The sequence below is a fragment of the Eleutherodactylus coqui genome, chromosome 13, assembly GCF_035609145.1.
Source record: "Eleutherodactylus coqui strain aEleCoq1 chromosome 13, aEleCoq1.hap1, whole genome shotgun sequence".
NCBI lineage: Eukaryota > Metazoa > Chordata > Amphibia > Anura > Eleutherodactylidae > Eleutherodactylus > Eleutherodactylus coqui.
The window spans coordinates 4,190,779-4,216,419 of record NC_089849.1 but is presented as its reverse complement, the minus strand read 5'-3'; the positions used below and the strand labels follow the sequence as shown (position 1 = coordinate 4,216,419).

Here is a 25,641-nt window from a genome sequence, read left to right as displayed (position 1 = left end):
GTTAGTAGCGTCTAGTAGAGGTTAGTAGCGTCTAGTAGAGGTTAGTAGCATCTAGTAGAGGTTAGTAGCATCTAGTAAAGGTTAGAAGCGTCTAGTAAAGGTTAGTAGCCTCTAGTAAAGGTTAGTAGCGTCTAGTTAAGTTGGTAGTGTCTAGTAAAGGTTAGTAGTGTCTAGTAAAGGTTAGTAGCCTCTAGTAAAGGTTAGTAGCCTCTAGTAAAGGTTAGTAGCGTCTAGTAGAGGTTGGTAGCGTCTAGTAAAGTTGGTAGCGTCTAGTAGAGGTTAGTAGTGTCTAGTAGAGGTTAGTAGCGTCTAGTAGAGGTTGGTAGCGTCTAGTAGAGGTTGGTAGCGTCTAGTAGAGGTTGGTAGCGTCTAGTAGAGGTTGGTAGCGTCTTGTAGAGGTTAGTAGCATCTAGTAGAGGTTAGTAGCATCTAGTAAAGGTTAGTAGCCTCTAGTAAAGGTTAGTAGCATCTAGTAGAGGTTGGTAGCGTCTAGTAAAGTTGGTAGCGTCTAGTAGAGGTTAGTAGTGTCTAGTAGAGGTTAGTAGTGTCTAGTAGAGGTTAGTAGCGTCTAGTAGAGGTTAGTAGCGTCTACTAGAGGTTAGTAGCGTCTAGTAGAGGTTGGTAGCGTCTAGTAGAGGTTGGTAGTGTCTAGTAGAGGTTAGTAGCGTCTAGTAGAGGTTGGTAGCGTCTAGTAGAGGTTGGTAGCGTCTAGTAGAGGTTAGTAGCGTCTAGTAGAGGTTAGTAGCATCTAGTAGAGGTTAGTAGCATCTAGTAGAGGTTAGTAGCCTCTAGTAAAGGTTAGAAGCGTCTAGAAAAGGTTAGTAGCCTCTAGTAAAGGTTAGTAGCGTCTAGTTACGTTGGTAGTGTCTAGTAAAGTTAGTAGTGTCTAGTAAAGGTTAGTAGCCTCTAGTAAAGGTTAGTAGCGTCTAGTAGAGGTTGGTAGCGTCTAGTAAAGTTGGTAGTGTCTAGTAGAGGTTAGTAGCGTCTAGTAGAGGTTAGTAGCGTCTAGTAGAGGTTAGTAGCGTCTAGTAGAGGTTGGTAGCGTCTAGAAGAGGTTGGTAGCGTCTAGAAGAGGTTGGTAGCGTCTAGTAGAGGTTGGTAGCGTCTAGTAGAGGTTGGTAGTGTCTAGTAGAGGTTGGTAGCGTCTAGTAGAGGTTGGTAGCGTCTAGTAGAGGTTGGTAGCGTCTAGTAGAGGTTGGTAGCGTCTAGTAGAGGTTGGTAGCCTCTAGTAAAGGTTGGTAGCGTCTAGTAGAGGTTGGTAGCGTCTAGTAGAGGTTGGTAGCGTCTAGAAGAGGTTGGTAGCGTCTAGAAGAGGTTGGTAGCGTCTAGTAGAGGTTGGTAGCGTCTAGTAGAGGTTGGTAGCGTCTAGTAGAGGTTGGTAGCGTCTAGTAGAGGTTGGTAGCGTCTAGTAGAGGTTGGTAGCGTCTAGTAGAGGTTGGTAGCGTCTAGTAGAGGTTGGTAGCGTCTAGTAGAGGTTGGTAGCGTCTAGTAGAGGTTGGTAGCCTCTAGTAGAGGTTGGTAGCCTCTAGTAGAGGTTGGTAGCCTCTAGTAGAGGTTGGTAGCCTCTAGTAGAGGTTGGTAGCCTCTAGTAAAGGTTAGTAGCGTCTAGTAAAGGTAATTTTAGTGCAGATTTCACACCTTCAATTTAAATTTGATTGAAGGGGTTAAATCTGCATCTAATGGTGACACAACGCCCCCCAATGGGCGCAGATTTTAGGCGGATTGTGATGCCGACGTTTTTAATCGCGCACATAAATCCTCATTAGAGATACGGATTTTGGTGCAGACTCCCCGGCCTCCTCCAGGACACCCCGTCCCGCTGGACGCGCTCGCAGCTTTTCTGCTTTGGATTTTGGTGTACATTTCGCCACCCGTGTTCAGACAGGGCAGACTGGCATTTACAGTGGCATTAGGGGCTCATTCCCACGGGTGTCAGCGTGATCATACGGCTCACTCACATATTCCGGCCCGCTGGAGGGTTTTTGCGTGTAATCACTGAGGATTTATCTGCTCAAAAAGTGCAAGAAGGCGCATTAATAATGCGCAAATACACCGTGATTACAGCGGCATCATGCATGTTCACTGCGCATTTGTGCAGCCCGTTCACTTCAGGGACCCACAGAGGAGCCAAGACTCGCCAAAATAGAACATGATGCATTTTTTTATTTATTGCGGCCAAAAATCATGTGAAAAATATGCAAATGTGAACGACCGCCCTGAAATCATTGGGTCTATTCACCACATATTACGTCCGAGTGAATGAGCCCCTATAGTACCCTGTTTCCCCCAAAATAAGCCCTACCCTGATTTTCCGGTGAGGCTTCAAATATAACTACCCACCCTGAAAATAAGCCCTAGCTGCATTACATAAAAGAAAGGAAATCAGAAACAGTTCAAATCAGAATGCGTCTTTTGAGATTCTATCTTCATTAAACCATGACGAGATATGGAAGGTGAATGCAAACTCACCTGGTGCTCGAAGGGTTAACCCTGTCCTGGTAAAAACCTCCGGCACCCAAAGTCCACATTGGCGTATAGATGTTTGTTTCAGCCCAATATCCACTTGGTAGTGGAGAGACGTCCCGGGTGAACAAGCCTATCTGCGTCACCAGCAGCTCGCCGTTAGATATCCGCTGTAAAGTGCAATATTTAGCTCTAGTTGAGGAAGGCCCACGGAGGCGCTGAAACGCGGAGCTGTAAATCCATTATTTCACACGACGGGCGTTTATACTCCTCTGTAGCGCCGGTTAAATATTGCACTTTACGACGGATAAAGAAAAAAGGGTTACATTCCCTAGCGGACTCGGGCCGGGTCCTCCCGCTGATCTGCGGAGCTCTAATGCACTTCCTGCAGTCCTCGGCCGCCCACAGAAGATCACTTTCTGGTTACGGGATTCATAAATCCCACCTCCAGGAAACAATGGCTCTGGTTCTTCAACTGCTCAGTCAATCAATACAGCGCTCGATGAGCCAATCACAGCCATCGCATTTGTTCATTGAGTTCATTGATTGGTTCTCCAACCGCTGCTTAGCCAATCAGAGCCATTGCTTCCTGGAGGCGAGATTTATGAATTCCATAACCAGGAAGTGATCTTGGGTGGCTGAGGACTGCAAGCAGCGTGTCGGAGCTCCGGAGAGCAGCGGGAGGACCTGGACTGAGTCTGCTAGGTAAGTATATTAAGACATCCCCAAAAATAAGACCTAGTGCCTCTTTGGGGCAAAAATTAATATAAGACAGGGTCTTATTTTCAGGGAAACGCTGTAGCAGCAATGTGAATCCGATTTTCTAAATCTTATCCACACACTGTCATACCGCGCATCAGCTTGTAGATAAAGCTTCTTGGGACCGCATTGTGATCTTTGCTCTCTTCTCCCTTGCAGCTTTCTTCTGGTGAAGCACCCGCAGGATGTGACTGCTGCGGCCATTATGACTCTCCTCGGAGGAGAGAATTCCGACTACGACTACAGCGCTCTGAGCTGCGCCTCTGACACCTCCTTCAACCCAAACTTCTTTGTGGAGACGGAATCTCTTAAAGGGATCTTCTACAAGAGGGCGAGGGTCATCCAGCCAGGAGAGGAGCTCTTTCATAGCTCCCACCCCGAAGACCGCAAGCACCATGCCATCATAAACGTGGGGGGCATCAGGTACGCGCTTCCATGGACGACGCTGGAGGAGTTCCCGCTGACGCGGCTGGGGCAGCTAAAGCTCTGCAGCAACTTTGACGAGATCTTAAGTATCTGTGACGACTACGACGTGACCTGCAATGAGTTCTTCTTTGACCGGAATCCCGGCGCTTTCAGAACTATCCTGACTTTCCTGCGCGTGGGGAAACTGCGACTCCTACGGGAAATGTGCGCTCTGTCCTTCCAGGAGGAGCTGCTGTACTGGGGCATCGAGGAGGACAGCCTGGAGTGGTGCTGCAAGAGGAGGTACATCCAGAAGATGGAGGAGATGGCGGAGCTGAACCTGCGGGAGGACGAGCTGCTGGAGACGGAGAACGGATCGGAAGCGGAGGAGGAGGGCCGGCTGAGCATCTGCATGCGACACCTGCACAATATGGTGGAGAAGCCGCAGTCCGGGCTGCCGGGGAAAATCTTTGCTTGTCTGTCAGTCTTATTTGTGACCATCACCGCAGTGAATCTCTCCATCAGCACCATGCCGGACCTGCGGGAGGAGGAGGAAAAAGTAAGAGAGTTAGAGGAATACTCAGACCAAACCGGGACTGTTCCACAATGTTCTGAGGGATCGGGAGAAGTCGTCTTAAAGGGGTTTTCTGGGACTGGAAAGTATATTATGGGCAGAGAGTGGTGGAACACAGTAAGTGGAGGAGCCCCCGCAGCGCCAGTCCTGGAAGAGGCTGCAGTGGTCACATGGCATTCATTGTACACATGACCGCTCGCCCAATCGCGTGCTGCAGTAGTGTGCCCAAGCCTTTATGCTGCCTCCGGCAAAAGTGTGAAATGGCACCCCCCCACACACACACCCCGCCACAAAAAACATTTGTTTTACAGACTTTGAAAGCACCAAAACACACATTTGAAGTGACAGAGTAATAGTGACCCCCCTACTGCCCCCAATAATAATAGTGACCCCCTTAGTGCCCCCAGTAGTAATAGTAACCCCCTAGGTGCCCTCAATGATAATAGTGACCCCCTTAGTGCCCCCAGCAGTAACAGTGACCCTGTTAGTGCCACCAGTAGTAGTAATAGTGACCTCCTTAGTGCCCCGAGTAGTAATACTGACCCCCTTAGTGCTCCCAGTAGTAATAGTGACCCTGTTAGTACCCACAGTAGTGCCCCCAGTAGTAATAGTGACCCTCTTAGTGCCCGCAGTAGTAATAGTGATCCCATTAGTTCCCCCAGTAGTAATAGTAACCCTGTTAGTGCCCACAGTACTGCCCCCAGTAGTAATAGTAACCCTGTTAGTGCCCACAGTAGTAATAGTGACCCTGTTAGTGCCCACAGTAGTAATAGTGACCCCCTTAGTGCCCCCAGGAGTAATATTGACCATGTAAGAGCCCACAGTAGTATTATTGACCCTGTTAGTGCCCACAGTAGTGCCCCCAGTAGTAATAGTGAACCCGTTAGTGCCCCCAGTAGTAATAGTGACCCTGTTAGTGCCCACAGTAGTAATAGTGACCCTCTTAGTGCCCACAGTAGTAATAGTGAGCCCCTTAGTGCCCCCAATAATAATAGTGACCCCCTTAGTGCCCTGAGTAGTAATAGTGACCCCCCTAGGTACGCCCAATAATAATAGAGACCCCCTTAGTGCCCCTTGTAGTAACAGTGACCCTGTTAGTGCCCCCAGTAGTAATAGTGACCCCCTTAGTGCCCCCAGTAGTAATAGTGACCCCCTTAGTGCCCCCAGTAGTAGTAGTGACCGTGTTAGTGCCCACAGTACTGCCCCCAGTAGTAATAGTGACCCCTTTAGTGCCCCCAGTAGTAATAGTGACGCTGTTAGTGCCCACAGTAGTGCCCCCAGTAGTAATAGTAACCCAATTAGTGCCCCCACTAGTAATAGTGACTCTGTTAGTGCCCCCAGTAGTAATAGTGACCCCCTTAGTGCCCACAGTAGTAATAGTGACCCCCTTAGTGCCCCCAGTAGTAATATTGACCCTGTTATTCCCACAGTAGTAATAGTAACTCCCTTAGGGCCCCCAGTAGTAATAGTGACCCCCTTAGTGCCCCCAGTAGTAATAGTGACCCTGTTAGTGCCCACAGTAGTGCCCCTAGTAGTAATAGTGACCCCTTTAGTGCCCCCAGTAGTAATAGTGACCCTGTTAGTGCCCACAGTAGTGCCCCCAGTAGTAATAGTAACCCCATTAGTGCCCCCACTAGTAATAGTGACTCTGTTAGTGCCCCCAGTAGTAATAGTGACCCCCTTAGTGCCCACAGTAGTAATAGTGACCCTGTTAGTGCCCACAGTAGTGCCCCTAGTAGTAATAGTGACCCCCTTAGTGCCTGCAGTAGTAATAGTGACCCACTTAGTGCCCACAGTAGTGCCCACAGTAGTAATAGTGACCCCATTAGTGCCCCCAGTAGTAATATTGACACCCTTAGTGCCCACAGTAGTAATAATGACCCCCTTAGTGCCCCCAGTAGTAATATTGACCGTGTAAGTGCCCACAGTAGTATTATTGACCCTGTTAGTGCCCACAGTAGTGTCCCCAGTAGTAATAGTGACCCCCTTAGTGCCCACAGTAGTAATAGTGACCCCATTAGTACCCCTAGTAGTAATAGTGACCCCCTTAGTGCCCACAGTAGTAATAGTGACCCCCTTAGTACCCCTAGTAGTAATAGTGACCCTCTTAGTGCCCACAGTAGTAATAGTGACCCCCTTAGTACCCCTAGTAGTAATAATGACCCTCTTAGTGCCCACAGAAGTAATAGTGACCCCCTTAGTGCCCCCAGTAGTAATATTGACCCTGTTAGTGTCCACAGTAGTAATATTGACCCTGTTAGTGCCCAGAGTAGTGTCCCCAGTAGTAATAGTGACCCCCTTAGTGCCCCCAGCAGCAATAGTGACCCCCTTAGTGCCCCCAGTAGTAATAGTGACCCTGTTAGTGCCCACAATAGTAATAGTGACCCCCTTAGTGTCCACAGTAGTAATATTCTCCCTGTTAGTGCCCACAGTCGTGTCCCCAGTAGTAATAGTGCCCCCCTTAGTGCCCCCAGTAGTAATAGTGACCCCCTTAGTGCCCCCAGTAGTAATAGTGCCCCCCTTAGTGCCCCCAGTAGTAATAGTGACCCTGTTAGTGCCCACAGTAGTAATAGTGACCCCCTTAGTGCCCACAGTAGTAATATTGACCCTGTTAGTGTCCACAGTAGTAATATTCTCCGTATTAGTGCCCACAGTAGTGTCCCCAGTAGTAATAGTGACCCCCTTAGTGCCCCCAGTAGTAATAGTGACCCTCTTGTTGCCCCCAGTAGTAATAGTGACCCCCTTAGTGCCCCCAGTAGTAATAGTGACCCTGTTAGTGCCCACAATAGTAATAGTGACCCCCTTAGTGTCCACAGTAGTAATATTCTCCCTGTTAGTGCCCACAGTCGTGTCCCCAGTAGTAATAGTGACCCCCTTAGTGCCCCCAGTAGTAATAGTGACCCCCTTAGTGCCCCCAGTAGTAATAGTGCCCCCCTTAGTGCCCCCAGTAGTAATAGTGACCCTGTTAGTGCCCACAGTAGTAATAGTGACCCCCTTAGTGCCCACAGTAGTAATATTGACCCTGTTAGTGTCCACAGTAGTAATATTCTCCGTGTTAGTGCCCACAGTAGTGTCCCCAGTAGTAATAATGACCCCCTTAGTGCCCCCAGTAGTAATAGTGACCCTCTTGTTGCCCCCAGTAGTAATAGTGACCCCCTTAGTGCCCACAGTAGTAATATTCTCCCTGTTAGTGCCCACAGTAATGTCCCCAGTAGTAATAGTGACCCTCTTAGTGCCCCCAGTAGTAATAGTGATCCTCTTAGTGCCCCCAGTAGTAATAGTGACCCCCTTAGTGCCCACAGTAGTAATATTCTCCCTGTTAGTGCCCACAGTAGTGCCCCCAGTAGTAATAGTGACCCTCTTAGTGCCCCCAGTAGTAATAGTGACCCTCTTAGTGCCCCCAGTAGTAATAGTGACCCTCTTAGTGCCCCCAGTTGTAATAGTGACCTTCTTAGTGCCCCCAGTTGTAATAGTGACCCCCTTAGTGCCCACAGTAGTAATATTCTCCCTGTTAGTGCCCACAGTAGTGCCCCCAGTAGTAATAGTGACCCTCTTAGTGCCCCCAGTAGTAATAGTGACCCCCTTAGTGCCCACAGTAGTAATATTCTCCCTGTTAGTGCCCACAGTAGTGTCCCCAGTAGTAATAGTGACCACCTTAGTGCCCCCAGTAGTAATAGTGACCCTCTTAGTGCCCTCAGTAGTAATAGTGACCCCCTTAGTGCCCACAGTAGTAATATTCTCCCTGTTAGTGCCCACAGTAGTGTCCCCAGTAGTAATAGTGACCCTCTTAGTGCCCCCAGTAGTAATAGTGACCCCCTTAGTGCCCACAGTAGTAATATTCTCCCTGTTAGTGCCCACAGTAGTGTTCCCAGTAGTAATAGTGACCCTCTTAGTGCCCCCAGTAGTAATAGTGACCCCCTTAGTGCCCACAGTAGTAATATTCTCCCTGTTAGTGCCCACAGTAGTGTCCCCAGTAGTAATAGTGACCACCTTAGTGCCCCCAGTAGTAATAGTGACCCTCTTAGTGCCCCCAGTAGTAATAGTGACCCTCTTAGTGCCCCCAGTAGTAATAGTGACCCCCTTAGTGCCCACAGTAGTAATATTCCCCCTGTTAGTGCCCACAGTAGTGTCCCCAGTAGTAATAGTGACCCTCTTAGTGCCCCCAGTAGTAATAGTGACCCCCTTAGTGCCCACAGTAGTAATATTCCCCCTGTTAGTGCCCACAGTAGTGTCCCCAGTAGTAATAGTGACCCTCTTAGTGCCCCCAGTAGTAATAGTGACCCCCTTAGTGCCCACAGTAGTAATATTCTCCCTGTTAGTGCCCACAGTAGTGCCCCCAGTAGTAATAGTGACCCTCTTAGTGCCCCCAGTAGTAATAGTGACCCCCTTAGTGCCCACAGTAGTAATATTCTCCCTGTTAGTGCCCACAGTAGTGTCCCCAGTAGTAATAGTGACCCTCTTAATGCCCCCAGTAGTAATAGTGACCCCCTTAGTGCCCACAGTAGTAATATTCTCCCTGTTAGTGCCCACAGTAGTGTCCCCAGTAGTAATAGTGACCCTCTTAGTGCCCCCAGTAGTAATAGTGACCCCCTTAGTGCCCACAGTAGTAATATTCTCTCTGTTAGTGCCCACAGTAGTGTCTCCAGTAGTAATAGTGACCCCCTTAGTGCCCCCAGTAGTAATAGTGATCCTCTTAGTGCCCCCAGTAGTAATAGTGACTCCCTTAGTGCCCACAGTAGTAATATTCTCCCTGTTAGTGCCCACAGTAGTGTCCCCAGCAGTAATAGTGACCCTCTTAGTGCCCCCAGTAGTAATAGTGACCCCCTTAGTGCCCACAGTAGTAATATTCTCCCTGTTAGTGCCCACAGTAATGTCCCCAGTAGTAATAGTGACCCTCTTAGTGCCCCCAGTAGTAATAGTGACCCTCTTAGTGCCCCCAGTAGTAATAGTGACCCCCTTAGTGCCCACAGTAGTAATATTCTCCCTGTTAGTGCCCACAGTAGTGCCCCCAGTAGTAATAGTGACCCTCTTAGTGCCCCCAGTAGTAATAGTGACCCTCTTAGTGCCCCCAGTAGTAATAGTGACCCTCTTAGTGCCCCCAGTTGTAATAGTGACCTTCTTAGTGCCCCCAGTTGTAATAGTGACCCCCTTAGTGCCCACAGTAGTAATATTCTCCCTGTTAGTGCCCACAGTAGTGCCCCCAGTAGTAATAGTGACCCTCTTAGTGCCCCCAGTAGTAATAGTGACCCCCTTAGTGCCCACAGTAGTAATATTCCCCCTGTTAGTGCCCACAGTAGTGTCCCCAGCAGTAATAGTGACCCTCTTAGTGCCCCCAGTAGTAATAGTGAAGTTAAAAGTTGTGGTCAAAAGATGTAACACATAAAAAAAAGACCATATTGCAACGAGTGATTAATCAGGTTCTTCTTTATTAGATAATTAAAACAGCCGATATTAACGCTGTTCTCCTTTCTAGTGCGGCAGCACTCCCCCCTCCATAGATGCCACACTTTCTCACAGACACTTCTGACGAAGGGGCTGCGTCTCCGAAATGCGTAAATATTGACCGTTTTTAATGATTCTCTTTTTATTATAAGTATTGCACCTTTAGTCCACCACTTCTTACTTCCCTTCAGTCCCGGTACAGCGCCGCGGTATACACGGTTGGCAGCAGCTTATCTGCACAGACCCTGTTAGGGGCCCCAATATTAATAGTGAACTCATTAGAGGCCCCAGTAATAAGTGACGCCATTAGGGGCCCCAATAGTGATAGTGAACCTGTTAATGGGCCCCAGTAACATGTGACCCCGTTGTGGGCCCCAATTGTAATAGTGAACCTGTTAAGAGCCCCAGTAATAAGTGACCCTGTTAGGGGCCCCACTAGTAATAGTGCCCTATGTAGTGGCCCTCCAGCCGGGTAGCAACCCGACAACATGAAACATTTAACTCACTCGGTAGCTCCAGGGCATTCGGGCTGCTGCCACGCTGTTATCAGTCTGTCACCTCTGACCTCTCCACCCGATGTCTGACTGCATGCAGTATGGTGTCGGCCTGCAAGGGCGCAGACACCAGTGGGGAGAGGTCAAAGGTCACAGTATGATTACAGCAGCTACAGAGCAAGTGAGTTAAACGGCTGTCGGGCTCCTGCCCCGCGGCTCACAGGTGGCAATTATTTTTAAAATAAATACCAGCTTTACTTAGCGCCCCCCCCCCATCCCCCTCCCCCCAAGGTCCTGCAGCTACATACACCATACCCAGCATGTGACCGCGGGGACCGGAGTGGCTGCGCTGCACCAGGGGACATTTAAGGAGGCGAGTGCTGCTTACTTTTCTATTTTCCACCATTCCCTGCCAAATATATATATTTTTTCCGTCCCAAAAATCCCTTTAAAGTGAACCTTCTTGTTTTAGGAGAAAATTGTGTCTCTGGACAAGAGGGTGGGGGGCCGCATATATCTATATTACTCTCAAGTTCGGCACTATGGAGCAATTCCAGCAACCTCATTGGTTCTGCTTCACTATTCCAGCAACCTGATTGGTTGTTTGGGTTCCCTGATTCAACCTGATTGGTTGTTAGTGCCGAACTTGAAATTAATATAGATTTATGTGGGGGAGGGGGGCTCATTAACTGCAGTAATTCAAGATGGCCACAGCAATTTTCTAACTACTGAAGGCACACTGTAAACTGCTGTCTGATTGGCCAGTACTGATCACATGAGCAGCTCTGGCCAATTAGAAAGCCAGTACATTCCAACAGTAGTCTAACATTACCAATGCACTGTGGGGGATAGACCTGAAAACAGGTCCCAGAACGTGCGGATCAGGGTGACGGCGGAGAACAATAGCTGCAAGTAATCTATCCAATCCCCTACCGGACTGGGATAGACTTGTGTCCCACAACTGGGGGGTCACTTTAAAGGGGTTTTCTAGTTTGGATAGTTCCTTTATGTTTGAAGAATCCCAGACTATAAGCCCCTGGACCCCTAGTTAACAGCTGCAAATAATGGGGGGATGCAGCAGGAAGGGTTAAATTGTGCTGCAGCGCCTCCACAGGGGAAATGAAGTCCTAGATCTGCCTGTTCCTGCCAATTGACCTTCTCTCTCCCCGACCATTTAATGGTTCCCATCTATAAACCGTTCCATAATGAAGCGTTCAGAAATCGTTGTTGTAACCCAGGCGGCCCCTTCATCCTCCTCCCATCTTACAGATAGACTGTCCGCCGCTACAGACGTTCTCAGTGAGCAGCAGATATGTGATATATCAGACGGCGCGGCTCAAGAAATTCATAACTGCTGCACCGTTCTCCAACTACAAACACGGCCGATTTAATGGCGGTCCGGGGCCCATTAGCCGGAGCCGGCTGTCATAAAGCGCGCTGTAGAGTTGCTGCGGCTCATCGTCGGCACATCTGCAGTGTTGGAGCTTTTGCTTTTCTCCTGCAGTATAATGTATTTACAGGCAGCATTTTAAGGGTTTCGGACCTCGCAGACCCCCGGCGTCCCCTAATTCTGCTAATTATAAGCTGCATTCTGATTCCCGTTCTGACTTCTGCCATAGTCCACTTCTTCATCTTTTAATTTTTGGCACCTGATTTCCCTCAGTGACTTCTATGGAAAGATGTTCTTGCTTTTTATTGCTTAGTGTTGTGTAAAAGAATAAGAAGCAGCATTGTAACGCTCCCCATATAGATATGGTCTGCACTGCAAACGTACTGTTAGGGTGTGCTGCTGGGATCTGTTGTTCTACATGGATTTCCAGCAGCACAGCCCCACAGGTGGTGTTGATTGAGCTGGCTGGGTGTGGATTTCCCCAGCCAGCCAATCCCTCAGGTCTGCTGCTCATATATATCAGCTCCTCTGCTGGAGGCTCCTGGTCTTTTCTCTGTTTGTTCAGTGGAACAGTGTTAGCAGGACTGAACGCAGGTCACACTGTGTTTTGTTTATCATCTAGTTCTAGGTAAGGTCCTGATTCCAGTGCAGGGCCGTTCTTGTCAGGACGATCACCCTGCATACAGACAGGTTTCATGTGGAAGTTGTCACGTTAGAGTAGAGACAACGAGGACCCTTGAAGTGTCTTGGCTTAAATACGAACTAATACCTCGTACATTCTTTGGTTGTTCCATCTGGCTATGTGTCTAAGTATGTGGGTGAGTGTTTTGGGTGTTTGTCAGTCAGTGTGTTATGTCTGACCGTGAGTCCAGTTCTCAGTTTCCAAGTTCTGTATGAGTTCCACTTGCTGTTTACGAGTTCCGTCGGAGTTCGCCAGTTCATAATAGAACCAAATGTAACAGAATGTACACGTATGGCAGATAGGACTAAATGTAACACTTACACTGCCAACAAGAAGGCAGTACTATCTGTGCCTAAACTAACAAGTAGGCAGTACTATCTGCATAAACAGCCTAAAAGGAGGCAGTACTGCCTGTGCCTACACCGCAAACAAGGGGACAGTACTATCTGTTCCTACACCATCAGCAAGGGCATAGTACTATGTATGTCTACACTGCAAACAAGAGGGCAGTACTATCTGTGCCTACACCACCAAAAAGGAGGCAGTACTGTCTGTAGCTGCACTGCCAACAAGGAGGCAAAACTATCTGTGCCTAAAACGCCAACAAGAGGACAGTATTAGCTGTGCCTACACCATCAACAAGGAGGCAGTACTGTCTATACCTGCACTGCCAACAAACTGGAAGTACTATCTGTGCCTACACCATCAACAAGGAGGCAGTACTGTCTATACCTGCACTGCCAACAAACTGGAAGTACTATCTGTGCCTCTACCGCCAATAAGGGGAAAGTACTATCTATGCCTACACCGCCAACAAGCGGACAGTACTATCTGTACCTGCACCACCACCAAGGAGGCAGTACTACCTATCTGTACCTGCACTGCCAACAAGGAGGCAGTACTATCTGTGCCTACACCACCAGCAGGAGAATAGTACTATGTATGCCTACATACACCACCAACAAGGGGACAATACTGAGTACAGCCTCCTTGTTAGCAGTGTAGGCAAACAATCTATGCCTACACTGCTAACAAGGAGACTGTACTATCTATGCCTACATCACCAACAAGGAGGCAGTACTATCTGTACCTGCACTGCGAACAGGGGGGGTTCCAATCTGTGCCTAATCAGCCAACAAGGCGACAATACTGTCCATGCCTACATCGCCAACAAGGAGGCAGTACTACCTGTACTTGCACTGCAAACTAGGGGGTGCTACTATCTGTGACTACACCATCAGCAAGGAGGCAGTGAATGGCGGATTATAAAAGAGGCGGTTTGGGTGGTGGCCCTAAGGCTGAGGCTCCATAGGAGCCTACAGCCATCCAAACTGCTCCACCATCCATGCAGAGAGCAGTTACTACCAAGCAACCTCCATCACGGAGCTGGAAAAGAGGGTGATGTCATACTGGCGCACCACTTCCTTGCAACAATGATGGGATTTGAGTGCTGGCGGCCCGCCCATGCTACATCCTTGGAGGAAGAGAGCCAGCCAATGCACAACACTGACTGTCTGGAGTGCTGAATGTGGCATCCTTGGGACAGCAGCAGTGGAGAGTATCTGGCTGGGAGAAGGACAGTCCTAAGACTTGTCATCACAGAAGAGGCCGAATGCCATCACCTCAGACACACTCAAATGTCTCATATTCATTTGTCCTTGAGATTCATCTTAAAAGGTTTTCCCCTTTTTATAATCCCTTTTGTTATTATTATTTGCGGAGGTATATTGGCAGGAAGTGTTCAGTTCCCTACAGCACCTCCACAGGAAAAATGAGGCATTACATGCTTCTCCTTGAACACAATGAGTAGCCTATGTAGTGTGTGTGTGTGTGTGTGTGTATCAATATATATAAAGACGAAAGCCCTCACTGACTGACTCACTGATTCACTGACTGACTCACTGACTCGCCACTAATTCTCCAACTTCCTGATGTCGTAGAAACATGAAATATGGCACAAGCATAGATTTTGTCCAAAATAGGAAAGGTTAATGGGTCCCAACTCGATTATTCAATTCAAAGCGCAAAAGAATTAGTGTCCAAATTTTACGTATGGAATCTTATTCTCTCACTTCATGATGTCATTTTATATAAAGGAAACGTCACATGGTTGCCTCCACGCGGGGTTTCCTGGGTAACGCAGAGAACTATGCATAATGGTGAACATATGTTTTTCCTCAGTATCTCTAAAGTAACCACGACTTCAGAAGATTGTCCGTGTGAACACCAGATAAACACCAGTACCAAATGAACTCGGGCGAAGCCGGGTATATCAGCTAGTATATATGTGTGTGTGTGTATATATATATATAGTGGAGGACGCTCTTTACAGTCTCTCCTCCGGACAATAGATGAGGCGCTCCTTAGCAATTCTTCCATCTACTGGTGAACAATTGGTGGTTGGAAAACTAGTATCTGTGATCGGACATTTGTGTAAACGCAGCGTTACTTTTGCATCAGTTTTGATGTATTTCCAGACACCGCGGGAAATGTCCAATATTTTGTTTGTTACTACATTAACGTAGGACTACAAGGACACAGGCGTCTCTGGTGCCAGGACGTGATTGCGGATATTGGCACTAGTGGCGGGTTTCAGCGCGGCTGTAATGAGTGGATCCCTAATTGCTGCTGCCATTAGTAACATCGCTTCCATCCTGATAATTAATGACAACACACTAGTCAAAGGAAATGACGATTCCTGCAGCCAAAAACAACCCTCCCCCGCTTACTGTGGGGTGAAGGTTAGCGATGCACGGTGATTACTGCAACATGGAGATTGCAATGTCACCCTGCAGAATGGCATCCGACTGCGGCGTGCCTGCGGCATAACTGGGGACTTGGTCATCTTTAACAGCCAATCACGGCTCTCAGCAATCATGCGGCAGCAAGTTGGCCAAATATTTTTAGTTGTGAGACTTGATATTGTGCAACCCAGCCTTAGGGTGACTACCCACTACACAAGAGTGTGTGTGTGTATGTATGTATGTATGTATGTATGTATATATATATATATATATATATATTATACAGCAGTCATATATAAAAGGGTGACTACCCACTACACAAGAGTATATATATATATATATATATATATATATATTATACAGCAGTCTATATATATATATATATATATATATATATATAAGGGTGACTACCCAACACAGTTCCTTTTCACTGTGAAATTCAGTCTTTTTTTTCTGCAGGGGTCTATGGGACTTGTTAATGTAAAAATCGCGATCGCGCAAAATCTAAATTTACCGCAATAGACCCCTGCAGGAAAAAAAAAACACTGTGAACTTCGCAGTAAAAATAACGCTAGTGGGTAGTCACCCTAAGGCTGGGTTGCACGATGTCAAGTCTAACAAAAAAAAATATTTGGCCAACTTGCTGCCGCATGATTGCTGAGAGCCGTGATTGGCTGTTAAAGATGACCAAATCCCCAGTTATGCCGCAGGCACGTCGCACGCAGCTTGCATTGGTCAATGGCAAAGTTTTGTGAGACTTGTGATAAGAAGGCCAACAGTCTGGGTTCTTTCACAACTGTCATTGACACTCAGCTGTGATATCACAGCGAGGCTACATTCACACGGACAAGCCGGATATCGCGCTCGCCAACCTGCGCTTTACATGTGGATGCAAGGAATGTTTCATTCAAAAATGCCTCATATCACTCCTGTAAAGCTGCGATCTTCAGGCGAGACGATCCCAAGTGTTTACCATGGATTTCATAGGAAACATCAAATCGTACGGCATGCGAGTGTCATGCAACAGAGATGAGCGAGCATCGGTCTTCTCGAGTAACTGATTACTCGTCCGAGCAAATGCGGGGGGGGGGGGGGGGGAGAGAAAGATCCATCTTTATCTATTATACCCAGGACTGTAACAAGGGGGCGCTCTAATAACTATGTATAATATATCAGGGTCAGTACAGAGATCTCTGCCACCATCTATTATACCCAGGACTGTAACAAGGGGGCGCTCTAATAACTATGTATAGATAAATCACAGGTCAGTACAGAGATCTCTCTCATCATCTATTATACCCAGGACTGTAACAAGGGGGCGCTCTAATAACTATGTATAGATATATCAGGGGTCAGTACAGAGATCTCTCCCATCATCTATTATACCCAGGACTGTAACAAGGGGGCGCTCTAATAACTATGTATAGATATATCAGGGGTCAGTACAGAGATCTCTCCCATCATCTATTATACCCAGGACTGTAACAAGGGGGCGCTCTAATAACTATGTATAGATATATCAGGGGTCAGTACAGAGATCTCTGCCATCATCTATTATATCCAGGACTGTAACCAGGGGGCGCTCTAATAACTATGTATAATATATCAGGGGTCAGTACAGAGATCTCTCCCATCATCTATTATACCCAGGACTGTAACAAGGGGGCGCTCTAATAACTATGTATAGATATATCAGGGGTCAGTACAGAGATCTCCCATCATCTATTATACCCAGGACTGTAACAAGGGGGCGCTCTAATAACTATATATATCAGGGGTCAGTACAGAGATCTCTCCCATCATCTATTATACCCAGGACTGTAACAAGGGGGCGCTCTAATAACTATGTATAGATATATCAGGGGTCAATACAGAGATCTCTCCCATCATCTATTATACCCAGGACTGTAACAAGGGGGCGCTCTAATAACTATGTATAATATATCAGGGGTCAGTACAGAGATCTCTCCATCATCTATTATACCAGGACTGTGACAAGGGGGCGCTCTAATAACTATGTATAGATATATCAGGGGTCAGTACAGAGATCTCTCCCATCATCTATTATACCCAGGACTGTAACAAGGGGGCGCTCTAATAACTATGTATAGATATATCAGGGGTCAGTACAGAGATCTCTCCCATCATCTATTATACACAGGACTGTAACCAGGGGGCGCTCTAATAACTATGTATAATATATCAGGGGTCAGTACAGAGATCTCTCCCATCATCTATTATACCCAGGACTGTAACAAGGGGGCGCTCTAATAACTATGTATAGATATATCAGGGGTCAGTACAGAGATCTCCCATCATCTATTATACCCAGGACTGTAACAAGGGGGCACTCTAATAACTATGTATAGATATATCAGGGGTCAATACAGAGATCTCTCCCATCATCTATTATACCCAGGACTGTAACAAGGGGGCGCTCTAATAACTATGTATAATATATCAGGGGTCAGTACAGAGATCTCTCCATCATCTATTATACCAGGACTGTGACAAGGGGGCGCTCTAATAACTATGTATAGATATATCAGGGGTCAGTACAGAGATCTCTCCATCATCTATTATACCAGGACTGTGACAAGGGGGCGCTCTAATAACTATGTATAGATATATCAGGGGTCAGTACAGAGATCTCTCCCATCATCTATTATACCCAGGACTGTAACAAGGGGGCGCTCTAATAACTATGTATAGATATATCAGGGGTCAGTACAGAGATCTCTCCCATCATCTATTATACCAGGACTGTAACAAGGGGGCACTCTAATAACTATGTATAGATATATCAGGGGTCAGTACAGAGATCTCTCTCATCATCTATTATACCCAGGACTGTAACAAGAGGGCGCTCTAATAACTATGTATAATATATCAGGGGTCAGTACAGAGATCTCTCCCATTATCTACTATACCCAGGACTGTAACAAGGGGGCGCTCTAATAACTGTGTATAGATATATCAGGGGTCAGTACAGAGATCTCTCCCATCATCTATTATACCCAGGACTGTAACAAGGGGTGCTGTAATAACTATGTATAATATATCAGGGGTCAGTACAGAGATCTCTCCCATCATCTATTATACCCAGGACTCTAACAAGGGGTGCTGTAATAACTATATATAATATATCAGGGGTCAGTACAGAGATCTCTCCCATCATCTATTATACCCAGGACTGTAACAAGGGGGCGCTCTAATAACTATGTATAATATATCAGGGGTCAGTACAGAGATCTCTCCCATTATCTACTATACCCAGGACTGTAACAAGGGGGCGCTCTAATAACTGTGTATAGATATATCAGGGGTCAGTACAGAGATCTCTCCCATCATCTATTATACTATGGACTGTAACATGGGGCCGCTCTAATAACTATGTATAATATATCAGGGGTCAGTACAGAGATCTCTCCCATCATCTATTATACCCAGGACTGTAACAAGGGGTGCTGTAATAACTATGTATAATATATCAGGGGTCAGTACAGAGATCTCTCCCATCATCTATTATACCCAGGACTGTAACAAGGGGGTGCTCTAATAACTATGTATAATATATCAGGGGTCAGTACGGAGATCGGGTCAAGTAAGGAAGCAATCTATTCCCTAAAATTAGGAAAGTGGCTTCTACCTCATGTTTTGCCTTCTTCTGGATCAACGTTAGGAGTAATAGGGACATGGGGCATTTCCCGCCTTAAATACTTCGTATTTTCTGTACAGTTGTAGCACAGATGGTCTCATGAATACTTGATCACAACATCAACCAAACAATCAAGAAGCAAAGTGCTGGAGGTAACAATGTATTTATCTACAGAAGGTTTGTTATTAGGAGATTCTCTAAACAGTTGCATCTCGTATCATTAACCGTTTCCTGCATCATCTCTATAGCCGTCTATGGGGGATGCAGAGTAACAGAGACGTAGCAACCCCTTCCTTATTCTGCTTACTGTCCAGCCCTGTTCAGGGCAGAAGGGCTTGTGAGCTTCCCCTGGCACCGTGCATTCACCCAGCCAGCCCCCTGCCCAGCTATGCCAATCACTTCCAGGTGGTCCTGCGTTTGGCTGATCATACACACTGCTCAAAAAAACGTAAAGAAGACTTAGATCCCACATTGCACAGCATTCTGCACGGCGTCTCCGGACTCTTCCCCGGCTGGCAGATTTCTTCATCTGAGAAGAGAATGGGGCACCAATGGTAACTGCCGCTGCCAGGCTGTGAGCAGTGGTGCCACTACAGGACGTTGGGCCCTCATGGAGGTTGGTACCGCTGGCGGTCATCTTGTAGTGACTACAGATGCAATACGGATGTAAAAAATGCGCAAATGCACCAGAGAAGCTCAGAAAGCGCACATACATGCAGTGTGAACTGTGGCATACCGCCATGTGACTGAGGACTGGCAATCACTGTTATAGCGGGACAAGTGGTGCAACTATACTGCTGCGCTGAACGCGCTGGCGGCGACCGCCTGTTCTCTTGTTTTATCAAGCGCATCTGACAAGCTGAAAACACTGCGCAGAATCATGAAGGGAAGACGTAAATCACACATCGCATAACGCTTAGCACGGCACCTCAGACTCTTCACTGCTGTCACATGCTCAGTGTGAACCCGCTCCAATCTGCGAGGAGAACAAGGCGCTAATGGCGGAACCGACGATTCTGGTGTTCTCTGGTGAATGCCAATTAATCTCCCCAGTGCGGGACTACAAGCACAGATCCCTCATGGAGTCTGTATATGACCGTTTGGTCAGTACCGCTAAAGGGTATTCTGTAGGGCTCTGGTAGCTCCTCCTGTCCTTCTGGTCTTGATGCTGGAGGGTATTCTGTAGGGCTCTGGTAGCTCCTCCTGTCCCTCCGGTCTTGATGCTGGAGGGTATTCTGTGGGGCTCTGGTAGTTCCTCCTGTCCGGCTCTCCTGGTGTAACGCCCCATGTCCTGGTATCGGCTCCAGGCTCTTGTGCTGGGACATACAGGCCAGAGCAGGAAGGTTTGCTGCATGGATGTGCCATCCTGGAGGGGCCGGACTGCCTGTACAACCTGGTTGGCTGCAGGTGACGCCTCGTAGTGACAAGGACGCCAGCGAGAGAGGAACAGCCTCCAGTCACCTCTTGGGGGGTCTTGCAGTCACCTCTCTGGTCGTGGTAAACGATGAGAACATTAATGAGACCCCGTCACTGATCGCAGTAGACATGGCTTGTATCTGACATGGAGGCGAGGATAGAGTGTCCCCATGTGTGTCCCTGTCATGTGTCTATTCAGTGGGGGGTGGCGGAGTCTGCAGCCCCCGTTGTATGTGAATGTGTCACCAGGAGGGGGTCTTAGGCTCATTCCTCCTCCTCATTTTCTTTCTCCATAACCCATGAGTCACTCCTACAGCTGAGGATATAATAGTCGGATCTAATGATTTCTTTCATGCAGTAAAACTCCTTGAACTTTAGTGAGAAATGTTACAAATGGCAGATTGTCAGAACGTCTGGATCATCAGACGCCGGAGTAACAGGACGTCGTGCATTTGTTTTCACTAATCCTGCGCAGTCCGGCGCTTTTACCCCACTGCTCTACTAACTGGGTGCACAATGCAGCTTTGGTCCATAGAGCTGATTGCCGGATTCACCCTTTTCCCCTGAATATGGCCACAAAACGGGCTGCGCGAGCAAAGACCACAGTGCATGAATGCGCTCGCAGCTCGTCAGACTGTAGGTCACAGGTCATAACAAATCCACAAAGTTTGGGCTTTTTGCAAGCTGCACCAAAGGGTCACAACAAGATGCGAACCCATTCCACTGAACATGAGGGCAAGGTCATAGGGATACACAGCGATCCTTGCAGCCTTTGGTTCGGCAGCCAAAGTTGTAGCCCAAATCTTAGGATAGGGATCCACTTAACGCAACCGAAACGTGTCCTGTGTTCTCTCAGGGTCTGCGAGGTTCTCTCGGTGTCTGCGGGGTTCTCTTGGCATCTGCTGGGTTCTCTCGGCGTCTGTGGGGTTGTCTCGGGGTCTGCGGGGTTCTCTCGGCGTCTGCGGGGGCCTGCGAGGTTCTCTCACGGTCTGCGGGGTTCTCTCGGTGTCTGCTCGGTTCTCTTGGCATCTACGAGGTTCTCTCGGCGTCTGCAGGGTTCTCTCGCAGTCTGCGGGATTGCATCGGTGTCTGCGGGGTTCTCTCGGCATCTGCAGGGTTCTCTCAAGGTCTGCGGGGTTCTCTTGGGGTCTGTGGGGTTGCATTGGCATCTGCGGGGTTCTCTTGGGGTCTGCGGGGTTCCCTCGGTGTCTGCGGGGTTCCATCGGCATCTGCGGGGTTCTCTCGGCATCTGCAGGGTTCTCTCAAGGTCTGCGGGGTTCTCTTGGGGTCTGTGGGGTTGCATTGGCATCTGCGGGGTTCTCTTGGGGTCTGCGGGGTTCTCTTGGGGTCTGCGGGGTTCTCTCGGTGTCTGCGGGGTTCCATCGGCATCTGCGGGGTTCTCTTGGGGTCTGCGGGGTTCTCTCGGTGTCTGCGGGGTTCCATCGGCATCTGCGGGGTTCTCTCGGGGTCTGCGGGGTTCTCTCGGCGTCTGCGGGGTTCTCTCGCGGTCTGCGGGGTTCTCTCGCGGTCTGCGGGGTTCTCTCGGGGTCTGCTCAGTTCTCTTGCAGTCTGCACAGTTCTCTTGGGGTCTGTGGGGTTGCATTGGCATCTGCGGGGTTCTCTTGGGGTCTGCGGGGTTCTCTCGGTGTCTGCGGGGTTCCATCGGCATCTGCGGGGTTCTCTTGGGGTCTGCGGGGTTCTCTCGGCATCTGCGGGGTTCTCTTGGGGTCTGCGGGGTTCTCTCGGCGTCTGCGGGGTTCTCTCGGCGTCTGCGGGGTTCTCTCGCGGTCTGCAGGGTTCTCTCGGGGTCTGCTCAGTTCTCTTGCAGTCTGCACAGTTCTCTTGCGGTCTGCAGGGTTCTCTCGGGGTCTGCTCAGTTCTCTTGCGGTCTGCACGGTTCTCTCGCGGTCTGCGGGGTTCTCTCGGGGTCTGCTCAGTTCTCTTGCGGTCTGCTCAGTTCTCTTGCGGTCTGCACGGTTCTCTCGCGGTCTGTGGGGTTCTCTCGGCATCTACACTCTTTGTTTTTTAGTATGTGGAGCTGAATCTATTCTCTCTACTCGGGTCCATTGGTGAATTTGTTGTGTGACTACCGAATATCTGCACTGCAGCCAGAAGCTGTCTCCCCCAAATTTAAAGGGAACCTGTCATCGGGCTTCCATAATGCAATCTAAGCTGATGTTGTAGCAGTGCTGGTATAGACAAGGTACTTGTATCCGCTGGTAACTCTTGAGACCTCCCACCCGGTATGCAAATGAGGGGGAAAGATTTTTAGAAAAGAGTCCGATTTTCTCCGCTCACCAGCGGCAGGCGCTCTTCCCGGGCTTCACGGACAGGATGCCAGTTTTCTTCAGTCTCGGTAAGGGCTCCTTCCCACTGGCGAGTAAAAACATAGAATTATGAAATCAATGGTTTTCAATTTGTGATGTTGCGAGAAACAAAATGGCAGCATGTCTTATCTTCCTGCGTTTCGTGTTTTTTAGCTGCCATGTTCCCCTAAGGAGCCTCCTTTTTATCGCATTGCAAAGCAGGAACTTGCAATTTTCGTGCAATGTGATACTAGAAAATCCTATTGACTTTCGTGCTAAAAAAATCATGGCAAAATCGCAATCGGCAGTGATGTTTAAGCGAGCAAACGCAGCGCCGATGCTCAAAAATGACGGAAAAAAACACGATTTTGCCGCGGTTTTCTCGCGGCAATATCGCGATTGCCAGTGTGCAGGAGGCCTGAATGTTGCAGAGGTGCGGTGACAAGGGAGGGCTTGTTCTCCTGGACCTGCGCTGACTTCTGTCGGCCATTAGTTTATCACGTGACCCGCAGTCCGGCTGCCTAATGTAAGTAAAGAACCCGCTGAACAGCTGCAGCGCTGCCTTGTCTGCATCAACACTACTGCAACATCAGCTTACATGGCATTATGCCAGCCCGCGGACAGGTCCCTTTAGGCCTCTTTAACACGGGCAACGCGAAATCGGCTTTATGGCATCTGTCTTCTGTGCGATATCACTGCATTTTCTCACGGCGATATCGCATATTGCATCGAATGGCTATGATTGGTTCATCGTGTGCCGGCTTTGATTGGCTGAGCCGCGGTGCTTGAGAACCAATCGCAGCCAGCACTTCCTGGAGGCGGGGAATTTGAACTTCCAATCCAGGAAGGGCTGGCAGAAGACTGAAGACAAATGCCGGAGTGGACAGCGCCTCTTAGCTGATGTATTATTTTGGGGGGGGCTCTATGCAGCTAGGGCTTATTTAGGGCTTTTACAATAGGATTTCCTATTGTAAAAGTTGCATTGCATCGCATGAAAACCGCGTTGGCGCCTTCAGTGAGAATTAGCTCTAATTTCGTTAACTGGTTCTTTCATGATGGCAGAAAAGTTCTCATTGGTCAGCGGCTCGTCCCTCGGGCGCAGCGTCACCTGTGCTCATTTGCAGAGGAGACCGAAGGAGAGGAGGAAAGAGGCAAAAGCCAAATCCCATGAAACCGATACAATTACTGCTCTATATAGCTTTGTGTCTTCAGGTTGTTACATCATCAGCCTTGGGGGGATCGGCACACGGGAAGGGGGCTCACAGGCACTTCAAAATATGGAGATGTGATGAGCCCATTGAAGTCAGTGTTTCTATTCTCTGCATGTTGCGCCCGCAGACCCCCCGGGTGAAGGACCCCTGCATGCGCTGAAAAATCTCAGGTTTAGGATCGGTCTTAGTTTTTCAGACCAGAATGGTCTTCGCCCGTGTGAATGCGGCCTTAGTAATCTGGCGGTGATGCTGATTGGCTGGAGGGGCTCCGGATGTGTCGCTGCAGTGTATTATCGCTCTCCGTCTCTTCTCTCCGCAGGGCCAGTGCTCCAGCATGTGCTACAACATCTTCATCGTGGAGTCGGTTTGCGTCGGCTGGTTTTCTCTGGAGTTCATCTTGAGATTCATCCAAGCTCCCAGCAAGTTCTCGTTCCTGCGGCGGCCCCTGAACCTCATAGACGTTGTGGCCATCCTGCCTTACTACATCACGCTGGTCGTGGACAACACGTCGGGGGGCCAGAAGAAGCCGGGGTCAGGGAACAGCTATCTGGACAAAGTGGGCCTGGTGCTGCGTATACTCCGTGCCTTGAGGATTCTGTATGTCATGCGCCTCGCCAGGCATTCGCTGGGCCTGCAGACATTGGGCCTGACCGCCAGGCGCTGCACCCGCGAGTTCGGGCTGCTGCTGCTCTTCCTCTGTGTAGCCATCGCCCTTTTTGCCCCCTTGTTGTACTTGATTGAGAACGAGATGGCCGACTCCCAGGAGTTCACCAGTATCCCCGCTTGCTACTGGTGGGCCGTAATCACTATGACCACGGTGGGCTACGGCGACATGGTGCCCAGGAGCATACCAGGCCAGGTGGTGGCGCTCAGCAGCATCCTGAGTGGCATTTTGCTGATGGCCTTTCCGGTGACTTCTATCTTCCATACCTTCTCGCGGTCGTATGCGGAGCTGAAGCAGGAGCAGGAGCGGATGATCTGCCGGAGGGCCCAACTGCTCAACAAGACGCAGCTCAGTAACATGTCCCAAGGAAGCGACATCGGATCCGCCAGCGTGTCGTCTGAGGCGCGGGACTGATCCGGGACACGGAGGAGCTCAGCAGCTCGCGTCACAAACTGCAAAACGGCGGGCGGGTCTGCTGCTTCCGATAACGGTGCCGACTATCACCAGGCGCTCACACCGCCAATAAACCGTCTCCACGCCGCTCCCTGCCGACTGCAGTGAAGGCTCCTGATTATTGTGCTATCAGTTATTCGAGGTGGTTGAGATTCAGTGTGATCCGGGCATACAAAGGGTTAAAGTGTGTGAACGCCGCAGACAATGGATGGATGTGCAGAAAAAGAGGAGTCACTTTGTGTTACTTACCTTCAATTGATCCTAAGTTATAGCCTAGAGCTGCATTCATGATTCTGAAGCTTCAGAGCTGAAATCTCCCAGAATTCTCTGCCTTTTTTCAGTGTCTGCCAGAACTTTCCCTGCTGATTTGCATTCTGAAAATGTCATCTATACACCAGCGGTAAACAGTCCCCTGCATTGTCCATATGTTTGATGGTTGTTTCCAATAACAACAAGCAGAATACTGAGTGCAGCTCTGGAGTATAATACAGGATGTAACTCAGGAGCAGTACAGGATAAGTAATGTATGTATACAGTGACTCCACCAGCAGAATAGTGAGTGCAGCTCTGCAGTATAATACAGGATGTAACTCAGGAGCAGTACAGGATAAGTAACGTATGTACACAGTGACTCCACCAGCAGAATAGTGAGTGCAGCTCTGGAGTATAATACAGGATGTAACTCAGGATCAGTACAGGATAAGTAATGTATGTATACAGTGACTCCAGCAGCAGAATAGTGAGTGCAGCTCTGGAGTATAATACAGGATGTAACTCAGGATCAGTACAGGATAAGTAATGTATGTACACAGTGACTCCACCAGCAGAATAGTGAGTGCAGCTCTGGAGTATAATACAGGATGTAACTCAGGAGCAGTACAGGATAAGTAATGTATGTACACAGTGACTCCACCAGCAGAATAGTGAGTGCAGCTCTGGAGTATAATACAGGATGTAACTCAGGAGCAGTACAGGATAAG

The 25,641-nt window shown here is 48.6% G+C and overlaps 1 protein-coding gene across 1 annotated transcript in view; it reads left to right on the top strand.

Moving 5' to 3' along the window:
• Positions 1–25,128, top strand: part of KCNG1 (potassium voltage-gated channel modifier subfamily G member 1) — a 59,976-nt gene extending 34,848 nt beyond the window's left edge. The window contains exons 2-3 of the mRNA XM_066585865.1: positions 3,382–4,186; positions 23,864–25,128. Of these exons, the coding sequence (XP_066441962.1) occupies positions 3,428–4,186; positions 23,864–24,622 (1,518 nt within the window). The 5' untranslated portion in view covers positions 3,382–3,427 and the 3' untranslated portion in view covers positions 24,623–25,128. The remainder of the gene's footprint in view (positions 1–3,381; positions 4,187–23,863) is intronic.
• Positions 25,129–25,641: the final 513 nt, after the last annotated feature.